Source organism: Bombina bombina, chromosome 10 (genome assembly GCF_027579735.1).
Source record: "Bombina bombina isolate aBomBom1 chromosome 10, aBomBom1.pri, whole genome shotgun sequence".
In the NCBI taxonomy this organism is placed as follows: domain Eukaryota; kingdom Metazoa; phylum Chordata; class Amphibia; order Anura; family Bombinatoridae; genus Bombina; species Bombina bombina.
In genome coordinates, this window is record NC_069508.1 from 165907354 (window position 1) to 165931792 (window position 24439).

At 39.5% G+C, this 24439-nt stretch overlaps 1 protein-coding gene across 1 annotated transcript in view; it reads left to right on the forward strand.

Annotated features, from left to right (window-relative positions):
- Positions 1-24439, forward strand: part of FAF1 (Fas associated factor 1) — a 700642-nt gene that overhangs the window by 389227 nt on the left and 286976 nt on the right. Inside the window, exons 9-11 of the mRNA XM_053693495.1 lie at positions 2137-2232; positions 11680-11809; positions 20826-20889. Of these exons, the coding sequence (XP_053549470.1) occupies positions 2137-2232; positions 11680-11809; positions 20826-20889 (290 nt within the window). The remainder of the gene's footprint in view (positions 1-2136; positions 2233-11679; positions 11810-20825; positions 20890-24439) is intronic.

A 24439-nucleotide genomic window follows, 5' to 3' on the forward strand; every position in this document is an offset into this window, starting at 1 on the left:
CTTCTTCAACATGCTAATAATTGTGATGCCATCTTTGATATCATTAGAGTTGATGTCAGGTATATGTCTCTAGCTATTTTAGCTAGAAGAGCTTTATGGCTTAAAACTTGGAATGCTGATATGTCTTTTAAGTCTACTCTGCTTTCCCTTTCTTTCCAGGGTAATAAATTGTTTGGTTCTCAGTTGGATTCTATTATCTCAACTGTTACTGGAGGGAAAGGAACTTTTTTACCACAGGATAAAAAATCTAAAGGTAAATTTAGGTCTAATAATCGTTTTCGTTCCTTTCGTCACAACAAGGAACAAAAACCTGATCCTTCATCCTCAGGAGCGGTATCAGTTTGGAAACCATCTCCAGTCTGGAATAAATCCAAGCCTTTTAGAAAATCAAAGCCAGCTCCTAAGTCCACATGAAGGTGCGGCCCTCATTCCAGCTCAGCTGGTAGGGGGCAGATTATGTTTTTTCAAAGAAATTTGGATCAATTCCGTTCACAATCTTTGGATTCAGAACATTATTTCAGAAGGGTACAGAATTGGCTTCAAGATAAGGCCTCCTGCAAAGAGATTTTTTCTTTCCTGTGTCCCAGTAAACCCAGCGAAGGCTCAAGCATTTCTGAAATGTGTTTCAGATCTAGAGTTGGCTGGAGTAATTATGCCAGTTCCAGTTCTGGAACAGGGACTGGGGTTTTATTCAAATCTCTTCATTGTACCAAAGAAGGAGAATTCCTTCAGACCAGTTCTGGATCTAAAAATATTGAATCGTTATGTAAGGATACCAACATTCAAAATGGTAACTGTAAGGACTATCCTGCCTTTTGTTCAGCAAGGGCATTATATGTCTACAATAGTTTTACAGGATGCATATCTGCATATTCCGATTCATCCAGATCACTATCAGTTTCTGAGATTCTCTACTACCGCTTGAGGAAGTTTATTCCATAAATCAATCACTCTTTCTGTAAAGTAGTGCTTCCTCAAATTACTCCAGAATCTACTACCCTTTAGCTTGAGCTCATGACCCCTTGTTCTATGTAAAATACCCACAGCCTCAGTTTTACTAAACCCTTTAATGTACTTAAAAGTTGCTATCATATCACCTCTTTCCCTTCTCTCCTCTAAGCTATACATATTTAGGTCATTGAGCCTATCCTGGTAAGTTTTATTTTTTAGACCATGTACCATTTTGGTAGCCTCCTTTGTACAGGTTCAAGTTTGTTAATATCCTTCTGAAGATATGGCCTCCAGAACTGCACACAATACTCAAGATGAGCCCTAACTAATGATCTATAAAGTGGCATAAGAACCTTACTATTTCTGCTGCAAATACCTCTACCAATACATCCAAGCATTCTGCTAGCCTTACTCGCTGCATTACTACATTGTTTACTAAGTTTTAAATCATCTGAAATAATAATTCCCAAGTCCTGTTCCTCATCTGTAACAGTCAGTAAAGTGTCATTGAGTCTGTAATTAACATTTGGATTTTTCTTCCCTAAATTCATTATTTTACACTTTGCTGTGTTAAACTTTAGATCCCAGTCGTTTTACGTCGTTATTACGGAACTAGTGTGTGGTTATTGCTGTTAGCAATTAACATGGAATTATTAAATAATACTATTGGTGCAACATCTTTTGAGAATAATAATGTTGTGACTCTTGAGTATTAATTTCTTGAATACCAGAAAGGACACTAATGCATTTTGTGGCACTTCTGTCTGGCATACAAGGGGTGCAGGTTGGAATATTATATGGGCTAAATATAAAGTAATATAGGCACTGATTAGCGGCTCAAGAAAGGTGAACTATAACAGCAATACAGTATATAGAAAATGTTAGCAAACATAATATTAATCCGATGTACATTATTGTGTTTTGGTTTAATGTGTGTGTGTGTATATATTACGGGGAAAAAGTTTACGATAAAAACCTTTATTTTAATACAAAATATTTACCATTATGTGGGAGGGGACACAGAGTTAAAGTTTAGAAAAAATAAAAACAGCTAGTCCTAAATTTCATTCAAATTTGTTAAGCCATTAGTGCTAAACCCTGTTCAGTTTTCTGCTATTTTGTAATTTTGTGAAAGATGTTCCAGTCCGACCATAGCGCATTATGTTTGCCTTTTTTGTGTTTCAGATGACGCTGGCATCTGCAGGACTCAATTTTCCATGCCATCGGCTGACAGTGATAAGAAGGACATCCCCTGTCCAAACTCGAGAACAGTCTGAAGAGGTATGTATATTTTATGGACAGATAACGTGAAATGGGCACCTCTTTCACACAAGTGGGGTGATATTATGTGACCCAGACGAGACCTTCACACAGCTCCATGTCTGCTTCTGTCTAAGAAATGTGTAATAACAATACTCTACCCTAACCAGGCCCGCACACTACTACATCCTGTTGGGTCAGCGTGATTTCTTTCATGTAATTGGCAAGAGTCCATGAGCTAGTGACGTATGGGATATACAATCCTACCAGGAGGGGCAAAGTTTCCCAAACCTCAAAATGCATATAAATACACCCCTCACCACACCCACAATTCAGTTTTACAAACTTTGCCTCCTATGGAGGTGGTGAAGTAAGTTTGTGCTAAGATTTCTACGTTGATATGCGCTTCTCAGCATTTTTGAAGCCCGATTCCTCTCAGAGTACAGTGAATGTCAGAGGGATGTGAAGGGAGTATCACCTATTGAATGCAATGGTTTTCCTCACAGGGATCTATTTCATAGGTTCTCTGTTATCGGTCGTAGAGATTCATCTCCTACCTCCCTTTTCAGATCGACAATATACTTTATATTCCATTACCTCTACTGATAACCGTTTCAGTACTGGTTTGGTTTGGTATGTTTTCATTACTTAAGACACTCTCAGCTATGGTTTGGCACTTTATGTATTTATATAAAGTTCTAAATATATGTATTGTACTTATATTTGCCATGATTCAGGTTTTCAGTATATTTCCTTTTGCAGATTTTCAGTTTCATATCTGGGAAATGCTTTTTTATAAAAATGTATTTCTTACCTGGGGTATAGTCTCTTTTTCAAATTGACTGTCTTTTAAATTCGCTTCGTGGGCAGAATTAGGCTTGCAAGGGCGCAAAATGCCAAAGTTTATTGCGTCATTCTTGACACGAGATTTTTTTGGCGCGAAGTTACGTTTGTTGACGCAAATTCGTCATTTCCGGCGTCTTAGTTGAAGCCGAGTCCTTCACAAGGTTGCGTCATCTATGACGCAAGTGTGTCGTTTCCGGACGTTTTTTGGCGCCAAAGAATATTTAGAGTGTGTCATACTTGGCGCCAAATATTTTCATTATTTAAGACCCTATTCCTATTTGCCTCTTGCCTTTTTTCTATGTCACAGGGCTATGCTGTTTGCATTTTTTCCCATTCCTGAAACTGCCATATAAGGAAATTGATAATTTTGCTTTATAAGTTGTTTTTTTCTCTTACATTTGCAAGATGTCTCAATCTTTCTCAGAAATCACTGTTGGAACCCTGCTGCCTGATAAGTTCTACCAAAGCTTAGTGCATTTGTTGTAAACTTGTGGAGATTATACCTCCAGCTGTGGTTTGTAATAGTTGTCATGATAAACTTTTACATGCAGAAAATGTACCCATTAGTAGTAGTTCATTACCTGTTGCTGTTCCCTCAACATCTAATGCACAAGATATACCTGTAAATTTAAAAGAATTTATTTATGATTCTATTCAGAAGGCTTTGTCTGCCATTCCGCCTTCTAATAAATGTAAAAGGTCTTTTAAAACTTCTCATATAGTTGATGAAATTTCAAATGACCGGCAACATACTGATTTATCCTTCTCTGATGAGGATCTATCTGATTCAGAAGATCCTGCCTCAGATATTGACACTGACAAATCCTCTTATTTATTTAAAATTGAATATATTCGTTCTTTATTAAAAGAAGTATTGATTACATTAGATATGGAGGAAACTAGTCCTCTTTATATTAAAACTAGTAAACGTTTAAATTCTGTTTATAAACCTCCTGTGGTTATTCCAGAGGTTTTTCCAGTTCCTGATGCTATTTCTGATATAATTTCTAAAGAATGGAATAGGCCTGGTACTTTTATTCCTTCTTCAAGGTTTAAAACATTGTATCCTTTGCCAGCAGTTAGATTGTAGTTTTGGGAAAAAATCCCCAAAGTTGATGGGGCTATCTCTACTCTTGCTAAACATACTACTATTCCTATGGAAGACAGTACTTCTTTTAAAGATCCTTTAGATGGGAAACTTGAATCTTATCTAAGGAAGGCTTATGTATATTCAGGTCTGTGGTGACATTTTATCACTGGAATATTCACCTAGCTGTTATTAAAATCCCTTCCCCCAGGTACACCTTTCTCTCTGAACTAAAGACACTCCCAATGGCCTTTTGAGTGGCAGTTGATAAGCAACTCCCTTTTGAATTGGGGTATAAAATACAACCAACACCAGAACCTCTCTCTCTTTTTCTTATCTTACTTATCCTGGAAAGATGGCTGATGGTGAACACTTTGGGAAATATGGCTAAGTATATTCCTATTGTTATTTTAGCAATTTTGGACAAATTGGGATTTTTGTAGTAAGTTGCCCTGTATCTTAAATGTGGACTGTGTTGCTGTAAAATAGATTTATATATATATGTGTGTATATATATATATATATATATATATATATATATATATATATATATATATATATATATATATATATATATATATATATATATATATATACCTGTAAATATTTATCTTATTATTAACATATATTGATTCCTAAATAAACTGTTTGGCAAAAAAATGGAGACCCTCTCATAGAGTTTATTTCACAATTTATTTGTGTTGGTTTTAGTGGTTTCACCATAGAGATTTAGAATTATATTTAGTAGAAAGTAAAGATATTTTAAATGAATTAATAACCACAAGGTCATCTTCTTAGGCCTGCAATTTCTTTGGCTGATGTTGCAGCTGCTTCAAATTTTTGGTTGGAAACTTTAGCGCAACAAGTATCGGATCATGATTTGTCTAGCATTGTTAAGTTGATTCAACATGCTAATAATTTCATTTGTGATGCCATTTTTGATATCATCAAAATTGATATTAAATATATGTCTTTAGTTATTTTAGCTAGAAGAGCTTTGTGGCTCAAATCTTGGAATGCTGATATGACTTCTAAGTCCAGATTGCTATCTCTTTCTTTCCAAGGTAATAAATTATTTGATTCTCAGTTGGATTCAATAATTTCAACTGTCGCTGGGGGGAAGGGAGTTTTTTTGCCTCAGGATAAAAGACCTAAGGGTAAATCTAAAGCTTCTAACCGTTTTCGTTCCTTTTGACAAAATAAGGAACAGAAACCTAATCCTTCCCCAAAGGAATCTGTTTCCAATTGGAATTCTTCCTCAAATTGGAATAAATCCAAGCCATTTAAGAGATCAAAGCAAGCCCCCAAGTCTGCATGAAGGTGTGGCCCTCATTCCAGCTCAGCTGGTAGGGGGCAGATTAAAATTTTTCAAAGATGTTTCGATCAATTCGGTCCAAAATCATTGGATTCAGAGTATTGTCTCTCAGGGGTACAGAATAGGATTTAGAGTAAGACCGCCTGTGAGAAGATTTTTTCTCTCACGCATTGCAGCAAACCCAGTAAAAGCTCAGGCTTTCCTGAAGTGTGTTTCAGACCTGGAGTTATCAGGGGTAATCATGCCAGTTCCATTTCAGGAACAGGGTCTGGGATTTTATTCAAATCTATTAATTGTCCCAAAGAAAGAAAATTCATTCAGACCAGTTCTGGATCTAAAGATTTTGAATCGATATGTAAGAGTACCAACTTTCAAAATGGTGACTATAAGGACTATTCTGCCTTTTGTTCAGCAAGGGCATTATATGTCCACAATAGACTTGCAGGATGCATATCTTCATATTCCGATTCATCCGGATCACTATCAGTTCCTGAGATTCTCTTTTCTAAACAAGCATTACCAATTTGCTGCTCTTCTTTTTGGCCTAGCGACAGCTCCTAGAGTCTTTTCAAAAGTTCTTGGTGCCCTACTCTCTGTAATCAGAGAGCGGGGTATTGCAGTGTTTCCTTATTTGGACGATATCTTCAGTCTTTACGTTCTGCAGAATCTCACACAAATCAACTAGTGTTGTTTCTTCGAAGACATGGTTAGAGGATCAATTTACCAAAAAGTTCTTTGATTCCTCAGACAAAGGTAACCTTTTTAGGTTTCCAGATAGATTCAGTGTCCATGACTTTGTCTCTAACAGACAAGAGACTTTTGAAATTGGTTGCAGCCTGTCGGAACATTCAGTCTCAGTCATTCCCTTCAGTAGCTATGTGCATGGAAGTTTTAGGTCTCATGACTGCAGCACCGGACGCGATCCCCTTTGCTCGTTTTCATATGAGACCTCTACAGCTTTGTATAAATAAAAAGAGAGAAGCGCTCAACCTGGAAACGAACAATAGCATAATAGCTTGTTCTATGGCTAGTTACCACCCAAGAAGCAGCCTCTTTTTGCTCAACATGTGCCTTTCATAGAGAAAAACTTTCCTTAAGCATATCAGTCTGATCCTGACTTCACAGTACAGTCCAGCCCCGAAATACCAGGCAATCCTTCTCTGAACGAGAGAAACAGCAAAACCCCAGACGTACATTTCGGCCTATTGTGGGCCTCGTCAGTGAGGTGCAGCCATATCCCTCTAGGCACACTGAGCAACGGGTCCACGTCTGGATTCCCGCATCACACTTAGGGAGACTTCCCAAAATGTCATAATTTGCATAAATAAAAAGAGAGAAGCGCTCAACCTGTAAACGAACAATAGCATAATAGCTTGTTCTATGGCTAGTTACCACCCAAGAAGCAGCCTCTTTTTGCTCAACATGTGCCTTTCACAGAGAAAAACTTTCCTTAAGCATATCAGTCTGATCCTGACTTCACAGTACAGTCCAGCCCCGAAATACCAGGCAATCCTTCTCTGAACGAGAGAAACAGCAAAACCCCAGACGTACATTTCGGCCTATTGTGGGCCTCGTCAGTGAGGTGCAGCCATATCCCTCTAGGCACACTGAGCAACGGGTCCACGTCTGGATTCCCGCATCACACTTAGGGAAACTTCCCAAAATGTCATAATTTGCATAAATAAAAAGAGAGAAGCGCTCAACCTGGAAACGAACAATAGCATAATAGCTTGTTCTATGGCTAGTTACCACCCAAGAAGCAGCCTCTTTTTGCTCAACATGTGCCTTTCACAGAGAAAAACTTTCCTTAAGCATATCAGTCTGATCCTGACTTCACAGTACAGTCCAGCCCCGAAATACCAGGCAATCCTTCTCTGAACGAGAGAAACAGCAAACCCCAGACGTACGTTTCGGCCTATTGTGGGCCTCGTCAGTGAGGTGCAGCCATATCCCTCTAGGCACACTGAGCAATGGGTCCACGTCTGGATTCCCGCATCACACTTAGGGAGACTTCCCAAAATGTCATAATTTGCATAAATAAAAAGAGAGAAGCGCTCAACCTGGAAACGAACAATAGCATAATAGCTTGTTCTATGGCTAGTTACCACCCAAGAAGCAGCCTCTTTTTGCTCAACATGTGCCTTTCACAGAGAAACACTTTCCTTAAGCATATCAGTCTGATCCTGACTTCACAGTACAGTCCAGCCCCGAAATACCAGGCAATCCTTCTCTGAACGAGAGAAACAGCAAAACCCCAGACTTACGTTTCGGCCTATTGTGGGCCTCGTGAGTGAGGTGCAGCCATATCCCTCTAGGCACACTGAGCAACGGGTCCACGTCTGGATTCCCGCATCACACTTAGGGAGACTTCCCAAAATGTCATAATTTGCATAAATAAAAAGAGAGAAGCGCTCAACCTGGAAACGAACAATAGCGTAATAGCTTGTTCTATGGCTAGTTACCACCCAAGAAGCAGCCTCTTTTTGCTCAACATGTGCCTTTCACAGAGAAAAACTTTCCTTAAGCATATCAGTCGGATCCTTCTCTCTTCGTATGCAAATTATTATGACCCTGGGGAAGTCTCCCTATGGGTGATGGAGGAAACCAGACGTGGACTCCTTGCCCAGTGTGCTTAGAGGAATGTGGCTGCACCTCACTGACGAGGCCCATAGGAGGCCGAAACGATCGTCTGGGTTGTCATGTTCCTTGTTCAGAGGAGAATTGCCTGGTATTTCGGGGCTGGACTGACCTTACTTGGCGGGATCAGACTGATATACTTCAGGAAAGTTTTCTTCTGTGAAAAGCACACTGGTCTAAAAGAGGCTGCTTCCGGGTGGTAAATCGCCATAGAACAAGCCACTGAGCTGTTGTTCGTTCCTGGTAGAGCGCTTCTCTCTTCGTATGCAAATTATTATGACCCTGGGGAAGTCTCCCTATGGGTGATGGGGGAAACCAGACGTGGACTCCTTGCCCAGTGTGCTTAGAGGAATGTGGCTGCACCTCACTGACGAGGCCCATAGGAGGCCGAAACGATCGTCTGGGGTTGTCATGTTCCTTGTTCAGAGGAGAATTGCCTGGTATTTCGGGGCTGGACTGACCTTACTTGGCGGGATCAGACTGATATACTTCAGGAAAGTTGTCTTCTGTGAAAAGCACACTGGTCTAAAAGAGGCTGCTTCCGGGTGGTAAATCGCCATAGAACAAGCCACTAAGCTGTTGTTCGTTCCTGGTAGAGCGCTTCTCTCTTCGTATGCTCTACAGCTTTGTATTCTGAACCAATGGTGCAGGGATTATACAAGGATATCACAATTAATATCCTTAAATCCCAATGTTCAACTTTCTTTGACTTGGTGCTTAGATCACCATCGTATAATTCTAGGGGCCTCTTTCGTTCGTCCAACCTGGACTGTGATCACAACAGATGCGAGTCTTTCAGCTTGGGGAGCTGTTTGGGAATCTCTGACAGCACAAGGGGTTTGGAAATCTCAAGAGGCGAGATTACCAATCAATATTTTGGAACTCCGTGCAATTCTCAGCGCTCTTCAGTTTTGGCCTCTGTTGAAGAGAGAACCGTTCATTTGTTTTCAGACAGACAATATCACAACTGTGGCATATGTCAGTCATCAGGGTAGGACTCACAGTCCTCAAGCTATGAAAGAAGTATCTCGGATACTTGTTTAGGCAGAATCCAGCTCCTGTCTAATTTCTGTGGTTCATATCCCAGGTATAGACAATTGGGAAGCGGATTACCTCAGTCGTCAGACTTTACATCCGGGAGAATGGTCTCTCCACCCAGATGTGTTTTCTCAAATTGTTCAGATGTGGGGGCCTCCGTACATAGATCTGATGGCATCTCATCTAAACAAAAAACTTCCCAGGTACCTATCCAGGTCCAGGGATCCTCAGGCGGAAGCAGTGGATGCGTTGACACTTCCGTGGTGTTATCAACCTGCTTATATTTTCCCGCCTCTAGTTCTTCTTCCAAGAGTGATCTCCAAAATCATCACGGAGCAATTGTTTGTGCTGCTGGTGGCTCCAGCATGGTCTCACAGGTTTTGGTATGCGGATCTTGTTTGGATGTCCAGTTGCCAACCTTGGCCACTTTCATTAAGGCCAGACCTTCTATCTCAAGGTCCGTTTTTCCATCAGGATCTCAAATCATTAAATTTGAAGGTATGGAAATTGAACGCTTAGTGATAAAGATTTCTCTGACTCAGAGATTAATACTATGTTGCAGACTCGTAAATCTGTTTCTAGAAAGATTTATTATCGAGTTTGGAAAACTTACATTTCATGGTGTTCTTCTCATAAATTCTCTTGGCATTCTTTTAGAATTCCTAGAATTTTACAATTTCTTCAGGATGGTTTGGATAAAGGTTTGTCTGCAAGTTCCTTGAAAGGACAAATCTCTGCTCTTTCTGTTTTATTCCACAGAAAAATTGCTAAACTTCCTGATATTTACTGTTTTGTACAGGCTTTGGTTCGTATCAAACCTGTCATTAAATCAATCCCTCCTCCTTGGAGTCTTAATTTGGTTTTGAAGGCTTTACAGGCTCCTCCATTTGAGCCTATGCATTCTTTGGACATTAAACTACTTTCTTGGAAAGTGTTGTTCCTTTTGGCCATCTCTTCTGCTAGAAGAGTTTCTGAATTATCTGCTCTCTTGTGAATCTCCTTTTTCTGATTTTTCATCAGGATAAGGCAGTTTTGTGGACTTCATTTAAATTCTTACCTAAGGTTGTGAATTCTAACAACATTAATAGAGAAATTGTTGTCTCTTCTTTGTGTCGTAATCCTAAGAATTCTTTGGAGATATCTTTACATTCTTTGGATGTAGTGAGAGCTCTGAAATGTTATGTTGTAGCTACTAAAGATTTCAGGAAGACTTCTAGTCTATTTGTTATCTTTCTGGTTCCAGGAAAGGTCAGAAGGCTTCTGCCGTTTCTTTGGCATCGTGGTTAAAGCTTTTGATGCATCAAGCTTATTTGGAGTCAGGTAAAGCCCTGCCTCAGAGAATTACAGCTCATTCTACTAGATCAGTTTCCACTTCTTGGGCTTTTAAGAATGAAGCTTCAGTTTATCAGATTTGCAAAGCAGCAACTTGGTCTTCTTAGCATACATTTACTAAATTCTACCATTTTGATGTATTTGCTTCTTAGTTTTTGGTAGGAAAGTTCTTCAGGCAGCTGTTTCAGTTTGATTCTTCTGCTTATGATTCAAGTTTTTCCTTTTATTTTTGAGAGTAAACTTATATTTGGGTTGTGGATTAATTTATTTCAGCGAAATGGCTGTTTTTATTTTGTCCCTCCCTCTCTAGTGACTCTTGCGTGGAGTTCCACATCTTGGGTATTGCTATCCCATACGTCACTAGCTCATGGACTCTTGCCAATTACATGAAAGAAAACATAATTTATGTAAGAACTTACCTGATAAATGTATTTCTTTCATATTTGCAAGAGTCCATGAGGCCCACCCCCTTTTTTATGGTGGTTATTTTTTTGTATAAAGCACAATTATTTCCAAATTCCTTTGTTGATGCTTTTTACTCCTTTCTTTATCACCCCACTACTTGGCTATTCGTTAAACTGAATTGTGGGTGTGGTGAGAGGTGTATTTATAGGCATTTTGAGGTTTGGCAAACTTTGTCCCTCCTGGTAGGCTTGTATATCCCATACGTCACTAGCTCATGGACTCTTGCCAATATGAAAGAAATTAATTTATCGGGTAAGTTCTTTATTCATACAGAGGAACCTGTACCCTAACATTAGAATGTTTATGCAGTAAAGGAAACCCTCAAATTAAATTTCTATTAAAGGGTTGTTGTTACTTGAAACAGTGTTGCCATAAGAATGTTTTTGTCAATTTAAATACACTGTGGGATCATCTACTGAACCAATTGGCTGCCAGCTGACGGTCAAAATGCATTGTAATGCAATTTTTTGTAACACTCTCTAGTCACCAGTAAGTTAATCAGCATACACTGTAAATATGAAAAACGTGTGTCAACCCTATCGGGTATTAGTTTGAATAGCAGAAATAAGTTAACACTTAAATGTTATAATAGTTTGACTGCTTCCTTTTAAATGGCACCATGCTAATTGAAATTGATGTAATACCCTACTTTGGAATAGAACACAGTCGTCTGTGGTAGCATTTCAGTGTTGAAGTGTATCTGATTTTGTTCTGTATCAAAGTGTCCACATCCCATTTTATTCCACAGCAAAGTACAGATATCCACATGATCAGCGACAGTGACGGAGATGACTTTGAAGATGCTACTGAGTTTGGTGTGGATGATGGAGAGATATTTGGCATGCCTTCATCTTCTGCACTCAGAAAGTCTCCAATGAGTAAGTGACTTAGTCATAATGTCCTGTCCACATATATGAGTAGTTTTAGCAACTTCTATACTTAACAGTATGATGAATGCATTTTTTTATTATATCAAGCCAGGGGTTGGGGGCTTTCAAAGCCAGTAGCTCAGTTCCTAGCCACTTACAGGGAACGCTTATTTGAAAGAGCGGAGCCTACCCTTTCAAATGATGTTGCATGCCCCTCTTAGACGCAAGATTGTCATGAAAACTTGGATTTCCTGCAGCAGCATTTGAAATGCTGGCTAAATTGAGGAGGAGGGGGTCCCTATCTCCTTCCCTGTTGGTGTAGAAGGACATATGATCTCTAATTTGAAAGGGCAAACTCTCCTTTTATTTGACACTTGCTACCTAGGAAACAGTTTTTAACTGTGATCACATGCCCACTAGAAAAAGGTAATTTTTATTGGTGGGGTACGGGAGGGCAACTTCAGAGCCCCTATCCCTCACTCTGATTTAATTAGAGGGGCATAAGACTCCTCATGTAAAAGAGGGAATTACGTTCCTTTAAATGAGTGGTCACACCCGCTTCTAATTTTCAGGTTATCACCATGTTAATGGTTATACAGATAAAATTCTCTATATGGATTGCCAAAATCAAGAAATCTTCTGAAATCCAGACTTTTAAATTTATATTTATTTATATAAAATTATTAAAAATTAACATTTCTAAATCATCAGTCTTTGGTTTGGTGTTTGGTTTTTGGTTTTAAAATGCAAATGATAGTTTATATTTAAAACAACAAAAACTCTTAACTTTCTGATTTCAGTACAGTACTACCTTTCTGATGGTACTATTTGTACAAAAGTATTAAAAAATATAATTTATGCTTACCTGATACATTAATTTCTTTCATGGTGGTGAGAGCTCACGAGCCATTACTCCTAGCCACTAGGAGGAGGCAAAGATTCCCAAAACTCCAACAGCCCTTAAAATCCCTCCCAACTTCCTGGTAAATTAGACTGATGTATAGCTAAGCAAGGAGTAGAAGATAGGAAAGGACAAGAGCAAGAAAAAAAAGGGCAAGAAAAAAAGGGCCAGAAAAAAAAGGGCCAGGAAAAAAAGGCCTTTGACAAAGCTGTGGGCGAAATGCACGTCAGGCGTTCTCGCCCCCAGCTCCTCTACTGTTAATTATTGTGTTGCATGTATGCTATAGTTACCAACATATCTAATTAGTGTGTTTTATAGAAGATTCAGAACGGGAATACCCTTTTTTTAAAAAACCCAATACAGTGAACGTGGAAAGTTTAGATTTGTCACCAAGTGGGAATCATCTCAGAATAGTGAACTTTTGTACTCACTGTTTCTGTTTTGGTGGGGATAATTACCCATGCTGTACTGATCAAGATTCATTTAGCTGATAGGTGGCTGGCAATATATTTATGGTAATCATACCTTTTTGGTATGGTGTGAGGGGCTGGGGACGTCTCTTTTGCTTTCTATTTTTACTTATGTTTTAGATGTAACCTTTGTTTTCTGCTTATACAGGTACGTTTAATGTTATTAGTAAAAGTCAAGTTTTAACCCCTTAATGACAGGACCATTTTTCAATTTTCTTACCCTTAATGACAATGGCTATTTTTACATTTCTGCGGTGTTTGTGTATAGCTGTAATTTTCCTCTTACTCATTTACTGTACCCACACATATTATATACCGTTTTTCTCGCCATTAAATGGACTTTCTAAAGATACCATTATTTTCATCATATCTTATAATTTACTATAAAAAATATATAAAATATGAGGAAAAAATGGAAAAAAAACCACTTTTTTTTAACTTTTAGCCCCAAAATCTGTTACACATCTGCAACCACCAAAAAACACCCATGCTAAATAGTTTCTAAATTTTGTCCTGAGTTTAGAAATACCCAATGTTTACATGTTCTTTACTTTTTTTTGCAAGTTATAGGGCCATAAATACAAGTAACACTTTGCTATTTCCAAACTACTTTTTTTCAAAATTACTGCTAGTTACATTGGGACACTGATATCTTTCAGGAATCTCTGAATATCCCTTGACATGTATATATTTTTTTTTAGAAGACATCCCAAAGTATTGATCTAGGCCCATTTTGGTATATTTCATGCCACCATTTCACCGCCAAATGCGATCAAATACAAAAAATCGTTCACTTTTTCACAAATTTTTTCACAAACTTTCGGTTTCTCACTGAAATTGTTTACAAACAGCTTGTGCAATTATGGCAAAAATGGTTGTAAATGCTTCTCTGGCATCCCCTTTGTTCAGAAATAGCAGACATATATGGCTTTGGCGTTGCTTTTTGGTAATTAGAAGGCCTCTAAATGCCACTGCACACATACTTGTATTATGCCCAGCAGTGAAGGGGTTAATTAGGGAGCATGTAGGGAGCTTTTTGGGGTAATTTTAGCTTTAGTGTAGTGTAGTAAACAACCCAAAGTATTGATCAAGGCACATTTTGGTATATTTCATGCCACCATTTCACCGCCAAATACGTTCAAATAATATTTTTTTTTACATTTTTCTAAATTTTTGGTTTCTTACTGAAATTATTTACAAACAGCTTGTGCAATTATGGCACAAATGGTTGTAAATGCTTCTCTGGGATCCCCTTTGTTCAGAAATAGCAGACATATATGGCTTTGGCGTTGCTTTTTGGTAATTAGAAGGCCACTAAATTCTGCTGCGCATCACACTTGTATTATGGCTAGCAGTAAAGGGGTTAATTAGGTAGCTTGTAGGGAGCTTGCAGGGTTAATTTTAGCTTTAGTGTAGAGATCAGCCTCCCACCTGAAACATCAGACCCCCTGATCCCTCCCAAACAGCTATATTCCCTCCCCCACCCCACAATTGTTCCCGCCATCTTAAGTACTGGCAGAAAGTCTGCCAGTACTAAGATAAAAAGGTATATTTGGGTTTTTTTTTCTTTTTTTATAGCATATTTACATATGCTGCTGTATAGAATCCCCCCTTAGCCCCCAAACTCACAGATCCCCCATCAAACAGTTCTCTAACCCTCCCCCTCTAACTTAATGGGCACCATCTTGGGTACTGGCAGCTGTCTGCCAGTACCCAGTTTCTTAAAAAAAATGTGCTTTTATTGTTTTTTGGACTTTTTTTTCCCATTTTCTGTAGTGTAGCTTCCCCCCCCCCCAACCCTTTGATCGTTTATTGAATTAAAATCCCCCCTTTTCTCCCAATTTTGCAATTCATGTTTTCTGTAGTGTAGCAGTTCCCACCCGCTCCCGCCCCGTGCACGCGCCCGCCCGCCGCCCATGCGCCCCCGGACACTGCTGCATCCGATCCGGCCTCCGATCCCGCCCCCCTCCAAATCACAGGCCCTTGGCAGGCCGCCCACCCACCTCCCTGCCTTGCTCCCACCCACCAACGACGCTCCGGTGCAGAGAGGGCCACAGAGTGGCTCTCTCTGCATCGGAGGCTTGTAAAGGGGTATTGCAGGATGCCTCCATATGGAGGCATCACTGCAATACCCTCAGAGCTGCTGGAAGCGATTGTGATCGCTTCCAGCACTCTGTTAGACAACTGACGTACCAGGTACGTCTATTGTCATTAACTGCAAAATCAGACGTTCAATCTCCAAGCCATTAAATTCAAAATGTTACGTCTTAATGGAAGAATGGAACTTGAGAAGGTCTTTCCTCAATGTAAGGCTTTTTTGATGAGAACTGTACATTTGAACCAGACCTGCATACCAAGTCTTATGGAGCCAGGCTGAAGCAATCAGAATGACTGACACATGCATCCCGAGGCCTGGCTCAGTATCTGTGAAGATTACAATTTAAGAGAGAAGCCTTTAGATCTTTTTCTAGAAGACCTCCCAGTCTCACTATTTGATTAAACACCTCCTGGTTCAGAGACCATTCCCCTGGATGAAGAACCAATTGTTTACCCCTGGTATATAAATCAATGCAATTGTACAGTGATTCTGTTCTGCACACTTAAAAATGCAGGACACTTTATTGTCAAGGAACTTCAAATTCTCCCTTGATTATTGATATAAGCTACAACGGTGACATCTGTCTGAAATCTTAGAAAGGATTCTTGCTTGAGAGCCTTGAAGATCATATGCAGTTTTAGGATATTAATCGGTAAGCATGCATCCTGAGGGGACCAAACCATCGAGACTCCTAGACTGCACCCCAGCCTAACAAACTGGTGCCGTGGTGCTCACCACCCAAGATGGCCGAAGAAATGATGCCCCTTGAATCATAGTGGTGAGTTAGCCACCAAAAGAGAGACTGCCTTGTCTTGAAGTCCAGGAAAATCCTTTGTGAGAGATGACTAATCTCCATTTCACTGTTGTAACATCCTTAACGGCAGGGGATGTAGATGAAAATGTGCAAAAGTAATTCCATTGGAAGCTGCTACCATTAGATACACTACCTCCATGCACTGAGGAACAGAGGGATGTTACTGCGTCTATAACTTTGCCCAAGCCCTTTTCAGTTTTGTCCTGTGGTGCCCCATAGAGACAGACGCATGGCCAGTGAATCTTTGGTCACTGCTAAAAAGGAAGCTCTCATTAGTGGAGTCAATGAGCTCTTTGGGACATTTATCATCCAACCAAAAGGACAAAGAAAATTAAGAACCCTGATAGTGTGAGGCAAGGACCCTTAACCAGAATATCGTCCAAATAGGGGGCCAATGCTATCCCTTAAGCTCTCAACATAGAGAGGGAGAGCTCATTGGGCCTTTAGAAAGATTCTAGGAACTGTAGCTAAACCAAAAGACAGAGCCACAAATTGGAAATATTTGTCTAGAAAGGCAGATTTTAGAAACTAGAAAGTATCTGTGTGAATGTAGATATGCAAAAATGTGTCTATTAAAGCTATTGAACTGACCCTTTTGTACCATGGGTAAAATTGACTCAATCTTGAAAGTGGGCACACACAGGAATTTCTTGAAAGTTTTCAGATTTAAAATGCGTCTGAAAGTTCCTTCTATCTTTGGAACTATGAAGTAAAATACCTGGGTTCTTTCCAACTCGGGCACTGGGACGCTTTCCCATATTTTGCAGGGCTTGGGCAATTGCCTTTCACTGGTCCTTGGGGACATGTGGCAGGAGGAACTGCCCTCAAGGAGGTCTGGACTGAAACCTTATTCTCTGTAGCCTAGAGAAAACTATGTTATGTACCCTAGGATCCTGAACCGACTGAGACCAATCCTCCCGAAAAAGGTTGTCTGCACATTTACTTTTACAAAGTCAAATGCATAAGGGAGTCTTTTGTCCCAGGCTGGCTACCGTAACTACCCACAAGATGCTGGGCGTCAGTGGATCCACAACAAAAATCCTATATCCGAAGTTATGGACCAATAGCAGGGTTTTTTCAAACAGAGCGACGCGGAGTGACTTTCATTACCACAAGTTGGTAATTTGTTTTTATATGTTTTAAACATTGTATGTGCAATTGTGTGCGCTTGAATTTAAATTGTATGCTTTTATTTTTGAATCCGAGAATGCGCTGTTGTTAGCTTGTGTTGTTTATTATCTGACTACCGGGGTTTGGACCACCACTACTTCAGCTGCAATCCCCACAGAGAGCCTTGAAGTGGAACTGATAACCCAATGACTAACGACTCTAAATAAAGACCTATTTTTATTAAAATTAACAGGGTACCTAATAAGTTAAACCCACATTATGTTATGAAGTGTATGTACTGTTTTAATATCCCTCTCACCCCAGGTAAAAAATATTTTTAATTTGCAATATAGTATTTAATTTTTAACCTATGATCTATTCTAGTAGTTTAAGCAGCCCTGAAAATGTGTTTCTTTGATTTTTCTCCTACCAGAGCTGAATCAGGTTTGGGGGCCACACCTTCATGCTGAAGCAAGGGCTGCCTTCTTAGATTGCTTGGATTTGTGACCTTAGAGGTCTCAAATTTCTTACTAGAAAATGAGGGAGATTTTTTGTTCCTAAATGAACAAAAGGTCCAAGCCTGGACCAAAAACAATCTTCCCTTGAAAGGGGAAAGACAAATATCAGCCTTTTGACACCACGTCCACAGACCAAGCCTTGAGCCACAAAGCCTTTCTGGTGAGGACTATTCTTGGTATTAATGCGTCACAAATAAAAATGTTAGCCTCCTTAATCATTTTAAGGTGCCCTTGAATCTCTTCCGAAGAAATTTCTTCAGAAACCATCCCGATAAGGTGTCACACCAAAGTGTGATTGTGCCAGCCACACAGGCCACACTGATCCCTGGTCTGAATTTAAACCTGCTGGAAAACCTTTCCTTTGATAAGCCTCTAAATTCCTATCCATAGGATCTTTGAAGGTTGCACTATACCCTAAAGTATTGTTAGTTCTTTTAGCTAGAGTAGAAATAGCACCATCCTTTTTAGGAATGGTTTCCCAGACTACCAGATGGAAGACAATGGAAACCTTTTCTTGAACTTTATGGAAGGAACAAACAGAACGTCAAGTTTACTCCATTCCTTGGAGTTTACTTCTGAGATTACTTCCGGAACCGGAAAAACCTCTGATATCTTAGAAGGAAATTTAAATAATATATCCATATGTTTAACTCCTTTGCTTCTGAGGATTCAAGTTCTTGAACCCCTAGAGTAAACAAAACCTCACAAAGCAATGTGTCCAAAGAAGGATCATGACTATCAGACAATATTTCACTCTCCGAAAAAATATTAGAATATTCCTCCTCAGAGTCCTTAATTGGGCACATAGATTTACTGCTTATGTGAAAGGTACCAAAAGAACTTAACCCCACAGAAGTATCACCATCTGCAAGTAAACTTGTACATTTTCTCGTGGGTATTCATAGAAGCTAATCCGCTAGAGATAGTAGTATGCAAATATTCCGTAAAATTAAAAAAAAATCTAGTTGATCTCCCTGAGCTTTACTTAAGGGAAGTGGACATGGACTTAAGAAATATCTCACAGAAGGAACCTGCATAGAAGAAAATATAGTATCCAAGCAGGAGTTTCACAACTGATATTGGGGATGCACCACAGACATAACACACATTTTACATCTACATACTGGTGATCTGTAGATCTCCCCTCCAATGGATCTGAATCTAAAATAGTAGGGGAAGCTGCTCTAGTTTGCTCCATAATAAATATAATCTGAAGATTTTATAGTGAATAAAAGTCAAAAGCAGATAGGAAAGTTACCAATTACAAACTATATCAAGCGCACACAGAGGATAAAATTTAGTAACCTCAATAATATTCTTATAGGGTTAATAGGCACAATGAAACTGCAAAAGCAAAATGTTCCCTTGAGCACGCCGAGCTTGTCAATATTGAAAAAAAAACCTCTGGTACTGTCCTTTCACAAACACAAAAAAACTACTCAAACATTTTAATTAAGCATTAATGAATGTTTGATGCCCCAATAATAAAGCTCTGTATATACAGATTATGTCTTACCACATCTGCATAGGTAAATACGTCTGTATGAAGAGAAAACTGCAGCCGTGTAATGTTAAAGATGGCCACTGAGAGAAAAAAAATGTGATGTCATCAGTGAGGGAGGGCGCATCAACCGGCTCCACCTGAATGCCCTTATCAATACGATACAATGTAAAAGCACACGAAAATATGATTTAAAAAAAAATAGATGCAAGCAAAATTACCCACTTTAGTAATAGACAGTGAAGCAGGCTCTATCAAATGTGATCCAAAATTAGAACCGGAGCTGTAAGAAGCTAAGAGAGACAGTACCCAGGAGTGAATCAAAGATATTAAAGTGCTGCAAGCCAGTGCGCTACTTGTGTCCGTGTTGTCCTCAAGCAAAGTGTAATATAGAACATGTGCATGCTAATAGCCTATGGACTGTGTGATTGTCCCTTTCATCTACCTGTAAGCACTTACTATGCTGTGCTTGCCCAGCTGTAAGAGACAAGCGTCCAGTAGAACAGCCCAAGCTGTGTAGTGTGCAGACTAACACAGGACCTTGATCAGGAGTTCATAGAAAGCCACCAGGAGGGGGCTGAAGGATAAATCCCAGCGACACCTGAGGAGGGTTAGTGACACATTTTTCTCACTTCTAGTTTTACTCCTATACACCTCTCTGTCCTATTCCTGTCTCTCGGGGGGGATCTCACATAGGTGGGAGAGATTAAAATCTCTTAGTATGTTGGGTATTTTTTTTTGCCTCCAAGTGGACTACAGTTTAATCCAACATGTGATGGCTCATGGACTCTCACCACCTTATGAAAGAAAATGATATAAAACTACATTTAGGTTGCATGTATTAGCTGTGTTATGACAAGTGAATATTGCTTAAAGGACGTAAGATATTGTTTACATTTTGTCCCATCCCCTCTCTAAACCTTCCCGAAAATATGAATATTCCCAAATCCAAACCTGTCCCAAGCAGTTTGAACAAAGGCTTTTGTACTGTGTGCTGTATCTGCAAGCAATAGTGCAATAAAATGCTCTAACACATTACACAAATTAATTTTTAGACTTTTATGTCTTTTTATTTTATCATGCATAAAAATGTTTCAAATATTGCTGGTTCATCATTTTAGTTTAATGCTTCCTTAGTTAGCAACCAGACACTGTAGAGCAGTGTTTTTCAACCAGTGTGCCGTGAGAGATCCTCAGGTGTGCCACGGCAGACTGACAACAGTGTGACATATTTTTTAAACTTTGCTTGTTTTTTACTCCCAGTGCAGGGGTAGTTTGTAGGAGGCATGGCATAACAGCACAAAACATACAGTATGTGTGTGTTTGTGTGTATGTGTATATATATATATGCTGTATTAGGCTACAATGTGTGATTTTTTTAACATTTTGGGATGGTGGTGTGCCACAGGATTTTTTAATGTAAAAAAGTGTGCCACGGCAAAAAAAAGGTTAAAAATCACTGCTGTAGAGGTATCTGTGAAATGTCATGTATTGTGCACATTAGTAATCTCTGTGAGGCTTAGCATCATTTTGTTTTTACCAGACTCTATCATTTCCCACAATACTCTTCCTAAAATAACAGTTTAAACGTATCTTACTTTCTCCCCCCCAAGTGCCGGAAAATGCTGAAAATGAAAGTGATGCCTTGCTGCAGTTCACTGCTGAATTTTCCTCCAGGTAAAGTATAAAGGAATGTCTAGACTGTGCTTGAAAATTAAGATATTCGAGTGATGAAACAATGATAAAAAAAATGACTTGCTGGGATCACATATTTGCCACTTTTATCATAGTTCAGAGGAACAAGATACTCATAGACTGATGAGAGCTCAGAGTAAGATACTTATATACTGGAACAGTAGTTTATAGCTAGAGGAGTAAGATACTTGTACACTGGTGCAGTAGTTTATAGCACAGATGAGTAAGATACTTGTACACTGGATCAGTAGTTTATAGCACAGATGAGTAAGATACTTATACACTGGTGCTGTAGTTTATAGCTACAGGAGTAAGATACTTGTACACTGGTGCAGTAGTTTATAGCACAGAGGAGTAAGATACTTGTACACTGGATCAGTAGTTTATAGCACAGATGAGTAAGATACTTATACACTGGTGCTGTAGTTTATAGCTACAGGAGTAAGATACTTGTACACTGGTGCTGTAGTTTATAGCACAGAGGAGTAAGATACTTGTACACTGGTGCAGTAGTTTATAGCACAGAGGAGTAAGATACTTATACACTGGATCAGTAGTTTATAGCACAGAGGAGTAAGATACTTGTACACTGGATCAGTAGTTTATAGCTAGAGGAGTAAGATACTTGTACACTGGTGCTGTAGTTTTTAGCACAGAGGAGTAAGATACTTGTACACTGGTGCAGTAGTTTATAGAACAGAGGAGTAAGATAATTGTACACTGGTGCAGTAGTTTATAGCTAGAGGAGTAATCTACTTGTACACTGGTGCAGTAGTTTATAGAACAGAGAAGTAAGATACTTGTACACTCGTACTGTAGTTTATAGCACAGAGGAGTAAGATACTTGTACACTGGTGCTGTAGTTTATAGCTACAGGAGTAAGATACTTGTACACTGGTGCTGTAGTTTATAGCACAGAGGAGTAAGATACTTGTACACTGGTGCAGTAGTTTATAGCACAGAGGAGTAAGATACTTGTACACTGGATCAGTAGTTTATAGCACAGATGAGTAAAATACGTGTACACTGGATCAGTAGTTTATAGCTAGAGGAGTAAGATGCTTGTACACTGGTGCTGTAGTTTTTAGCACAGAGGAGTAAGATACTTGTACACTGGTGCAATAGTTTATAGCACAGAGGAGTAAGATACTTGTACACTGGTGCAGTAGATTATAGCACAGAGGAGTAAGATACTTGTACACTGGTGCAGTAGATTATAGCACAGAGGAGTAATATACTTGTACACTGGTGCAGTAGTTTATAGAACAGAGGAGTAAGATTATTGTACACTGGTGCAGTAGTTTATAGCTAGAGGAGTAATATACTTGTACACTGGTGCAGTAGTTTATAGAACAGAGAAGTAAGATACTTGTACACTCGTACTGTAGTTTATAGAACAGAGGAGTAAGATACGTGTACACTGGTGCAGTAGTTTATAGCTAGAGGAGTAAGATACTTGTACACTGGTGCTGTAGTTTATAGCACCGAGGAGTAAGATACTTGTACACTGGTGCAGTAGTTTATAACACAGAGGAGTAAGATACTTGTACACTGGTGCAGTAGTTTATAGCACAGAGGTGTAAGATACTTGTACACTGATGCAGTAGTTTATAGAACAGAGAAGTAAGATACGTATACACTGGTGCAGTAGTTTATAGCACAGAGGAGTAAGATACTTGTACACTGGTGAAGTAGTTTACAGCACAGAGAGGAGTAAGATACCCGTACACTGGTTCAGTAGTTTATAGCACAGAGGAGTAAGATACTTGTACACTGGTGCAGTAGTTTATAGCACAGAGGAGTAAGATACTTGTACACTGGTGCAGTAGATTATAGCACAGAGGAGTAAGATACTTGTACACTGGTGCAGTAGATTATAGCACAGAGGAGTAAGATACTTGTACACTGGTGCAGTAGTTTATAGAACAGAGGAGTAAAATACTTATACACTGGTGCAGTAGTTTATAGCACAGAGGAGTAAGATACTTGTACACTTGTACACTTGTGCAGTAATTTAAGAGGTACATTTTCATACACTGGTTGAGAAAATAAGGAATTTTTTTTCCTAAGATATGGAGAGTCCATGACATCATCAATTACTGTTGGTAATATCACTCCTGGCCAGCAGGAGGAGACAAAGAGCATCACAGCAAAGTGTCACTCCCCTACCAACAATCCCCAGTTATTCTCTTTTCCTCAGTTAATGGAGGAGGTGAAGTTTTGGTGTCTGAAGAAAATTTAATTTCTTTCGGTACAAGCAAGATTCAGGGTATAGCTGTAATCCATGTCAATCTCTTCAGTAGATTAGTGGTGGCTTTAAAGCAGGTAGGAATTTGTAAGGTGGACCTTGCTGCGTTTTACTAACATGTTGCTGCCATAGAACAGAAAGCCAGAGTAGGTTTACTCTGTTTGTTTCTTCTTAAATGGAAAGAGTCCACAGCTGCATTCATTACTTTTGGGAAATAAGAACCTAGCCACCAGGAGGAGGCAAAGACAACCCAGCCAAAGGCTTAAATACTCCTCCCACTCCCCTCATCCCCCAGTCATTCTTTGCCTTTCGGAGCAGGAGGTTGGCAGAGAAGTGTCAGAATTTGTATTTTTAATTTTTTTTTTTGGTCTCTTATGGAGGGTTGTACACTTCGGCATGGGACAGGAGTTTTAAGTAGTCCTGTCAGTCTGGCAAGGAGTGCTTGGATGAAAGTTAGAGTCTGGAGATGCATGGAGTTTCTTTCTGTGAAACCATCCCAACTCATATTAACAGCTCCTTAAGCAATCAGTGTTGTCGAACTTCGCTTTACTGCCTGCTTTCTTCTTTCATGTCCATGGCGGAGGCGATGCCACTTTTCGTCACATTTGAAAGGCCGTGTTCCTGTTCCACGGCGTTGATTCCGGTAAGATAGTTTAATTTTACTTTATCGTCAGTGTACTGTAATGTGAAATATTTTCCCGAGAGGATACACACCTTTGCGGGTCTAACTATTTGACACAAGGGTCTCAGTGAGTCTCTGTTAGTATCTTGAAATCAAGGGTTAATATCTCCTGAGGGGGGTTATTGAACAGGGGGGGGGTTATAATCATGTTTATGGGATTCAACCTGCTTATGTGTGATGTTTATGGGCTTGTGGTTGGAACTTGAGGCCTTTGGAAGTGACGCAGTCTTTTGGTTGGGCGCACTTTTTTTGGACTGTATGGTTCACCTTGTGTTCGGGCGTGGTTACATTCCGTTCCCCATTTCCGCATTCTTGACCGTGTGGCGAAGGAGATCTTCTAGTCCGCAGGGGTCTGGTCATATGAGCTAGTGAGTGCCCAGCCATTGTGGGTGTCGGGTGCCGTTTTTATTTAAATACTTTAGTTCATATTGATATTTCCTCTATTTAGTTATTGAGGATTCTGATGCTGAGACTGTCCTCATTTCAGATTCAGTTACGGAGGATTCTGATACCGAGACTATTTTGATTTCGGATTCAGATTCTGTGTCCGGTGGCGAATCCGGATTGGCCTCGTTGACACATCTCAACCAGTATTGTTTCGT